A 9,393-nucleotide genomic window follows, 5' to 3' on the forward strand; every position below is an offset into this window, starting at 1 on the left:
TTTATCCTTTCGTCTAGGTCTACTTTATTATTTTTCAACAACTTCTTAATGATTTCTCTGAGAGATGTGATGCATCTTTTGTGTTATTTGGGTGAATCATATGAAATTTCCATTTTTAAGGATCAAAGTGATCAAAAATGGGCAACATAGGCAATTTCATATGAGTCAAGAAAACATTCAATTTCTGATGATACTGTAAATGGAATCATTTCTAAAATTTCATTTTCTAATTATTGCTGTACAAGATATACTATTACATATTGACTGTATTTTATGTATTACTATTTACATATACTATATATATTGTGGCATATTTATATATTTTACATATATAGTTCTTTTTCTAGCTTGAGATGGAAGCTTAGACATTGAATTTTACTTTCTTCCTAATGCACATTTTTTTTCAAGAGACACATTTATTCATCTTCATAACCAGACTGTTACATTTAGCAATCAACAGCACAGACGCAAAAAAAAAAAAAAAGATTTTACATTAGAACCCTTTGTTGGAAAGCTTTACGCTTTCCACAGAACAGAAACTAAAATAACCTGTTCTACAATTAGTCATAAATACAGTCATGTTTTCTTGCCCATACACATGAGTATTGTCTGAAACATGCCTTCTTTGTAGCATCTAGGCTCCACTACTGCTGCGCTTGGCTGACTTCACAAATCTGTTATAACCTGTAGTTCCCTGTCACTTCTCTGGCTCTCCTACCCTGCTAAGCTTTGTTTCCCGGAAGTAAGTCAAACTTTCTGCCATCGCTGTAGCGACTGCTGCTGCTGGAACTACCATAGCCACCTTGGTTTTGTGGTGTGGCAAAGTATTAGCCTCCACCACTATAAGGGCCAGAACGTCTACCTTCAAAGTTTCCTCCCTTCATGGGTCCAAAATTTGAAGATAGATTGTTGTAATTGCCAAAATCTCTGTAGCTTCCACTACCTCCAAGACTGCTTCCATGTTACCAAATTCATGATAGCCATGCGCACTGCCAGCCACCACATCCACCAGTACCTCCACTGCCAACAAAGCCATCTCGACCACTGAAGTGACCTCCATGACCAAAACCGTCAGTGCCACGAAAACCACCCCCACAATGCCACCAAAGTTTCCAGAACCACTTCAACTTCTTCGACTGGATGAAGCACTGGCCATCTCTTGCTTAGCAGGGCTTTCCTTACTTCACAGTTGTGGCCATTCACGGTATGGTATTTCTGAATGACAGTCTTATCCACAGAGTCATGGTCATCAAAAATTACAAAAGCAAAGCCCCTCTTCTTGCCACTGCCTTGGTCAGCCATGATTTCAATCATGTCGATTTTCCCATACTCCTCAAAATAATCTCTTAGGTGATGCTCTTTGGTGTCTTCTTTGAGTCAGCCCTCTTTGGTTCCGCAACACTTCCATCACTTTATGTGGCCTTGCATTCATGGCTGCACCCCTCCTCCACAGTGGCATGGGTAACAAACTCAAAACCTCTGGAGCATTTGGTGTTTGGATCTCTCACTACCACGCAGTCCAGGAGTGTTCCCCATTGTTCGAAATGGCTCCTCAGACGCTCATCAGTCGTTTCAAAGCTTAACCCTCTGATAAAGAGCTTCTGCAGCTGTTCAGGCTCTGTAAGAGACTCTGACTTTGGACATGATGGCAGTGACCTAATATACATTTTTTTTTTAAATATGGAACACTTCACGAATTTGCGTGTCATCCTTGCGCAGGGGCCACGCTAATCTTCTCTGTATCGTTCCAATTTTAGTATATGTGCCGCCGAAGCAAGCACCTAATATACATTTTAAGGCTATACATTCCCCTCTGCTTTAGCTACATCCATAAGTTTCAATATGTTGTATTAATCATTCAATTCAAAATGTTTTCAAATATCCATTGGAATTTCTTCTTTGACCCATGGTTTATTTAAAAGTATACTGTTAAACTTCCAAAATTTGGGGATTTTATAATTTTCTTTCTGATATTGATTTATAGTTTAATTCTATTTTAGTCAAAGAACACAGACTTAATGATTTTAATCTTCTGAAAGTTTTTAGACTTGGTTTTTGGCCCAGCACGTGGTCATTTTATTATTATTATTTATTCAGTAGCACATTTACAGCCTAAAATTTCCCCCTATTTAGCCACATTCAGATATATAATTCAGTATTTTTAATCTTCATAAATGTTCCATGTGTACTTAAAATAAATTTGTATTCTTCAGATGTTGGATGGAATGTTCTATATATGTCAAGGGAACCTGCTTAAAACTACTATATTCTTATTTTTCCTTGTCTGTTTTTTCTAATGTTTAATGAGAAACGTATACGTTAAAATTATCTTCCACTACAAATGTGGATATATCTATTCTTTAAGTTCAGCTAAGTTTTGCTTTATGCATTTTAGGCTGTATTATCAGATGGGTGCAAATAAAGAATTGTTATATATTTTTGGTGGATAGACCCTTTATCATTATGAAATATCACTCCAACTCCAGTAATGCTTCTCTTATTTAGTTGGATACTACTGTAACTAACCTACTTTCTATTGATTAGTATTGGTGTGCTTTATCTTCTTCTATTCTACGCTCTCAACCCTTCTGTATTCAGTGTAGAGGAGCCTCTTGGAAATAGCATGTAGCTTTTATTATTATTATCATTATTTAGGATCAACACCTTATTCTAATTAGAATATTTACCATTTACATTAAAATCTAGATTGGCAGTTATTTTTTTCTCAAGCTTTGAAAATATTCCACTGTCTTCTACCTTCCATTATTTATTTTCTGTTGAAAATTAAGCTAGCAGTCTAATTATTGTTCTTTTGAAAGTAATGTTTTCTTTGTCCTAGCTGCTAAGATTTTCTTTAGATTTTCAGCAGTTTATGCTGTTTAGGTAAAGTTTTCTTTGTATTCATATCACGTGGAAATTACAGTTCTTCTAAATCTTGGCTTGATGCTTTTCGTTGGTTTTGGAAAGTTCCCAGACATTATCTTTTTTTTTCCAGACATTATCTTTTAAATTATTGCCTCTGCCTCATTTTCTTTCTCCTCTCCTTCTGGAATCCCAGTTGCATGTGCCTTAGAGCTTTTTGTTATTTTCCATCTTGTTGCTCCATGTTTAGATATTTTTTCTTCTGACTGATCTTTTTATTATTTCTTTCTTTGGCTGTATTTAAAATACTGTTAAATCCATCCATTGAGTTTTTTATTTCAATTTTATTTTTATTTCTAGAATTCCCATTTGATTTTCTGTCAGAATTCTTCATCTTATCATTTAATTACTTAATCACAGTTAAGATAAAGTTGTCTGGTAACACCGACATCTGTATCTCCTCTGGATCTCTCTCTAATGTCTGTTTTCTTTATCAAGGTTTTTGTTAATCTTTGTCTTTTCATATGTTTTTATGAGGTATGTTGTTTATGAAAAATAATAGAGATAACTGGATGCTCTGGATGATGTTACTGTCCTCCACAAAAGATTTAGTCTTGCTTTTGATAGGCATCTAAGCTAAGAGCAAATCACTTTAATCCATTCCAAGATTGAGCTGGTTTAAAGCTGGGCTTTAGACGTGTAAAAGCTGGTAGATTTCTGGATCACCCTTATACCTAGGGAATACTTCTTCAGAGGTCAGCCTGAAAATCTGGGGTGTTTCCCAGGACCATTTCTCTTTGGTGAGCCCTCAACTCCAGTTTTTATCCTCCAGTTCCTTGACAGTGCTGAAAGCACTTCTCAGCTTCCCAGCTACCACTTTCACTTTTGGAATCAGCAATTGCCTTAAGAGGAAAAGCAGCCCTGAATGCTGGGATCTTTGTTGGCTTCCCTTTTTCCTTAGGTTGGTCCTACAAATTCTTAGCCCCTTTATAGCCTTCTTGTGCTTTCAAACAGACATGAATTTCACAAAAATGTTAACAGCTTTTCTAGTTGCTCTTAGCAGGAAAGTTAGCATGAAACAACCAGTCAGCCATTTCTGAAAGCAAAACCAGAAGGGTTTTTTCCTTCTAGTTTTATTGAGATATATTCAAACACCTCACAAAACATCCAGAGTATACAGTCACTGGCTCACAGTATCAACACATAGTTGTGCATACATCCCCATGATCAATTTTAGAACATTGTCATTATCCCACAACAGAAATAATAATAATAAAATAAAATCCAAATCCTCCCATACCCTTTATTTCCACCACTGACGACCCATAGTATTGAGTAGTAAGTTTATTACTGTTGATGAAAGAATATTTCATCATATTTGCAATAGTTTGCAATAGCTATGTTGAAGGTTTTTTTAATAACACAATCAGATTTGATGAGAGTCAGGCAAAGGATCTGGCAGACAGCAGAGTCTGAAGGCTGCCACAGTGATGGCATGGCAGTCAGGAAGGCACCATTTAAAGGGTACAGAGAAAGGAAGCACAGAGAGGACTCCAAGAGACTGTTCTGTTGCATTTATGAGTGTTGACTTCAAAGGATCAGTTTCTGGCACTTGATAACAAAAAAACACCAAGCTGCAAAAGGCTGGGAAATGAGCACATGATAAAAAAATTTCTAAAGATGGTTGGAGACAAACTTGTTTCCTTCTGTTCTTCCTTCTTTTGTAGCTGGTGGGTTTAGCATGGGGAAGCCACTTCCATAGATAGTATTAGGAGTCAACCTCATGTTTTTCTTCCTAGTAGCACTCTGAATGGATTTTCTTAAGTAGTCATTTTGCATTTGCTTGCTTATTAAAAATAGTTTTGAGATAATCACATTTCTTACCATATGACCCAGATCTGTAATGTGGTCCTTAGATATTTAGCATCTAATAGGTCTGCAAATCTTCCTCTTTTTTCCTAGGGTAATGAAAGGGTAGAAACAGAAGACATTTAATGGACATAAGAAAAGCTAAGGCACTGTCACTGAGAAGTTAGGATTTAGGGGATGATTCTGATAACTGAATCATTACATAGATACTCCTTTTTACTTTCTGACATATTAGAGTAGACAAAGGGAAATCGCTGAAATCTCTGAATGTAATCTAGCTCTCTTGATCTCTGATAATGATTGTATAGCCTTTATCTTGTGCCCTTGTGATTGTAAAAACCTTGTGACTGATCCTCACTTGCACCCTTTTTATCTGGTGTTTCAACTTTAGGGTCTCATGATCACTAAAGACAGCCAAACAAATCCACCCCAAGTCCAAAGCTACTTTTTTTAAAAAAAAAACAATATTTTTATATAAGAAATTTTCATGCACATACAGTCCATATGTGGTTTTCAATCAACAGCTCACAGTATCATCACATAGTTGTGCATTCATCACCATGATCATTTTTAGAACGCACATCACTTCAGAAAAAGAAATAAAAAGAAAAAATTAAAAAGCCATACATCCTATATCCCTTACCCCTCCCTCTCTTGACACTAGTGTTTCAATTTACCAAATTTTTTACTCTTTATCCCTATTATTTATTATTTATTTATTTTACTCATCTGTCCATACCCTGGATAAAAGGAGCATCAGACACAAGGTTTTCACAATCACATGGTCACACTGTAAAAGCTATATTGTCATACAATTGTCTTCAAGAATCAAGACTATCAAAACACAGTCCAACAGTTTCAGGTACTCCCCTCCAGCCACTCCAATCCACAATAAACTAAAAGTGATATCTATATAATGCATAAAAATAATCTCCAGGAGATGAAGAAGGAAAATGCCCCCAGAGGAGCTTTATGAAACAAGAAGCCAGGAGAGAAAACCAGCAGACATCACCATGTGCCCTCCCATATGAGAAAGAAACCTCGAATGTCATCAGCCTTTCTTGAGTAAAGATAACCTTTTATCGGTCCCTTATTTGGACATTCTCACAGCCTTAGAACTGTAAACTCAGTTCAACAAATTCCTTTTTTAAAGCCCCCCCCCCCCAAAAAGAATAACCTCCAGAAAAACCTCTTGAATGTATTTGAAATCTCTTAGCCACTAAAGTTTTATTTTATCTCATTTCTCTCTTCCCCTTTTTGGTCAAGAAGGCTTTCTCAATCCCATGAGGCCAGGTCCTGGTTATTCCAGGAGTCCTGTCCCACATTGTCAGGGAGATTTACAACCCTGGGAGTGACAGAGGGTGGAGGGCAGTGAATTCACCTCCCAAATTGGCTTAGAGAGAGAGGTCGCATCTGATCAACAAAAGAGGTTCTCTGGGGGTAACTCAGGCATAATTTTAAGTAGGCTTAGCTTCTCCTTTGCAGGAATAAGTTTTATAGGGGGAAACCCCATGATTGAGGGCTCAGCCTATTGAATTGACTGTTCCCATTGCTGTTGAGAATATCAGGAATTCCCCAGATGGGGAAGTTGAATATTTCCTCTTTCTCCTCAGTCCCTCAAGGGAACTTTGCAAATACTTTTTTACTCTCTGCCCAAATTAATATGGAATATATTGGGGCATCACCCTAACCTGAAAAACCCAAAAGATCTCACACCACATTCAAGATTCCATGTTAACTGTGGTATTCAAATAAACTGACCATACAAGTTAAATCAGATAATGCACTACCCAAAATATAAATTTTGTACCACATAAATATCCCCTCCTTTGGTCTCACACAGAAGTTGATGTTTTAAAATATGGACCATATCATCCTTTACCCTATGTTTACCTGATTTACCTTAGTTCTATCCAGATCAGCTTCTTTCACATCGCTAGTTGGAATCCGATCATTTTTTCAACATTTTAGCAGTTGCTGTATGGGGTAATGTTGACTTTCACAGATACAGTGCTCTAATTCAAAGTCTCAGGTGTCACATACATACATGAATTTTCAGGGAATGACCAGGTTATACACAAATTCCGAAGCTATCTAGATAAACAAAGCTAGATCTAACCAAAATGGGCCTGACAAGTACAGTAGCTTAGACTTTATCCTATAAGTGACCTATACCTCATTATAATATTAAAAATCATTCCCATCATATTAAGGCTGTTTTCTTACATATGTTCTATGAGCTAAGCATATAATCAATCTGTGCATGCACAATAATTAGTTCACCTCTAATTACATCATCCAGAACCATTGTGCTGATTAATCTAAGACCTGCCCATCTTTTGATACTATAAAACTATGAGAATTACTGTAGCTTAGAGAGACAGATTTTTAGGCAGACAGTCCACCTGCTCTCCTGCTTCACATCTAGTGATAAACGTTTTCTGTCTTTGAAACCCTCGTGTCTCAGGAATTGGTCATTTGCGTGCTTCAAACAGAGAATCCGCATCTTGATTGGTTTCCTAACCTCCTATATTTTATTGTTATTTTTTAAATTTTTTGTTGTAGCCTCCTATATTTTAGATCATAGAACTCAAGAGTATGGGAATACCGTGGGTGAAATAACCACAGAGCTCCCTTGAGAACAAATGGTCCAAATGAGTAGATAATTGAGGTTTTTGTTTTAGATGCATTTATCTCAGCCAATCAATCTTTGCAAGCTTTTTAATATTGCTGGCAAATACAAAAACTCATTGAATTTTCTAACCCTTTTACTCTTATCAATGCCAGCAGGAAAGGGGGTGGGGAGGATACATGACAATTAAGAAGAAATAGAGGCCCTTAAAGCTGATGGGAGATTTTTTCAACATTAACATTTTTAAAAAGGGGGGTTGGGGGGTGGGGGCTGTGTGAGGAAAAGAAAAGAAATGGCATAAATTTGAGAATGGGATAGAAAGCCCACTTCCTTTTTTTTTATATCTAAGTATAAGAACAGTTAGCAAAACGTTTTGTTCATAATAGATACCTAAATATATTTGAAAAAGAAAAATAAAGATGGATTACTACAGTACAATGAAAAACTTAACTGGTTTTTGTTCTCAGTTCCTGGGGACACAACCTCTGAATCTTTGGAATTTCCTGTAATAGGAGTGTCTTTTGTTCTCACTGGGCCCAGATTCACCCCTGATGATCCATATGCTAATGACTGGGGGAGGGTGGGGGCAGCTCACTTTCAACCTTAGGGTTGGGGCTGACCACACCAGAAAGGCCACCCCTGTGATTAGGCTGGGTTGGGGCTTGGAGCCTCCTCTTGTTGGCCCACCTCCCAGGCCTGTGGGCAAGAAGGGGGCTGCAGATTGAGTTCACCTGTGAACACTGAGGCTATCATTCAAGCCTATATAATGAGACCCCTTATAAACTCAGGATGCCTGCAGCTCAGATGAAGTTCCTGATGGAGAAAATACATCTCTGGCCAGGAGGGTGATGTGTTCTGACTCCATGTGGAGAGGAGACACTTGAAAATGAGTGAAAAAACTTGCATCTGAGACCTCCCCCAGAGTGCGCCCTATGTATCTCTTCTTTTGGCTTATTTGTAACCTTTCACTTAATAGCAAAACTAGGATAATAAATATAGCACTTTCAGTGAGTTCTATGAGTTCTAGCAAATGATGGAAACAAGGCGGGTGATGGGAACCCCCTGATTTGTAGCCAGTTGGTCAAAAGTGCTGGTGGCCCAGGGCAGGCCACTTTGTGGAGGATTGCGCTTCACCTGTGAAATCTGCCCGAGCTCCTCTGGAGAGAGTCAGAATTGAATTGATTGAGTTATTGCAATATTTGCAGTTGGTTACAACTGGAAGTGGAAGTTGTAGAAGTTTTTGGTAGCCTATGCAATTACCGAAATGACTGAACAGTATACATTTCTAAGTGAAGCTGAATATTTTGCAGGGGGTGCTCAGTTGAGAACCAATTACTCTTTTCTCACAAACAGATCAGGGAAGGGACTGTCATATGGCAATTACATACTCTGTCCAATTCTTTTCTGTAAACCTGCCACTACTCTTAAAAAAACAAAAGCACCAGAATTATAGGTGGATTCTAAAGTGACTAGAAGTTTGGCCCTGGGTGTCCTAGATTTTGTTGCCACAAAAAGTTAAAGATTGAAGGAAATTTAGGGGGTTACTTCAGTTGCTTTTAGATTCAGCTCCTCAAGGTCATTGTGGGTGGAGCAGAACAATAGACCTTCAACTTTTATTTTACATACTATGACTGAAACCTCTATCTGGTTCTAATCTCCCAATTGCCACGGCAGAAGAAGTGATTAAATTGTTTGCCTGAGGTCACACAGCTGTTGGAAGCAGAGTCAGTCCCAGATCTCCTGAGCTCCAGTCTCAAGCCCCACCCATTCACTTCTGAGATGTTTTCTTGGGTTTTAAAGTGACTTTAGTCCTCTCACCCCCTCCAGTGGTACTGGAGATTCAAAAAGCTGAGTCTACAGTGAATCACAATGGATCACCTATTTTACCCTCAGGAGCCATTTGTTCTAGACCTTTGACTGCAATGCATAAATGGGTGGACCCACTCCCCTCATTGATGATGTGGCCCTTCCTTAGTCCACTCCAAATCCTTCATCTCAGCCTCTCTGGAGTGAAGTCACAGACATTCCTT

General features: G+C 38.0%; 1 protein-coding gene, 1 non-coding gene and 1 pseudogene across 2 annotated transcripts in view; all 3 read right to left on the reverse strand.

The window, feature by feature from the left end:
• The window catches only part of SVOPL (SVOP like), a 92,937-nt gene that overhangs the window by 33,472 nt on the left and 50,072 nt on the right, over positions 1–9,393 (reverse strand). The window contains exon 9 of the mRNA XM_077144195.1: positions 4,747–4,820. Coding sequence (XP_077000310.1) covers positions 4,747–4,820 — 74 coding nt within the window. The remainder of the gene's footprint in view (positions 1–4,746; positions 4,821–9,393) is intronic.
• Positions 723–1,709, reverse strand: LOC143679644 (heterogeneous nuclear ribonucleoprotein A1-like 3; annotated as a pseudogene).
• LOC143652550 (U6 spliceosomal RNA) lies at positions 1,675–1,781 on the reverse strand. The gene has a single exon (XR_013160752.1). It is a non-coding gene; the product is annotated as a U6 spliceosomal RNA (small nuclear RNA).

Source organism: Tamandua tetradactyla, chromosome 1 (genome assembly GCF_023851605.1).
Source record: "Tamandua tetradactyla isolate mTamTet1 chromosome 1, mTamTet1.pri, whole genome shotgun sequence".
In the NCBI taxonomy this organism is placed as follows: domain Eukaryota; kingdom Metazoa; phylum Chordata; class Mammalia; order Pilosa; family Myrmecophagidae; genus Tamandua; species Tamandua tetradactyla.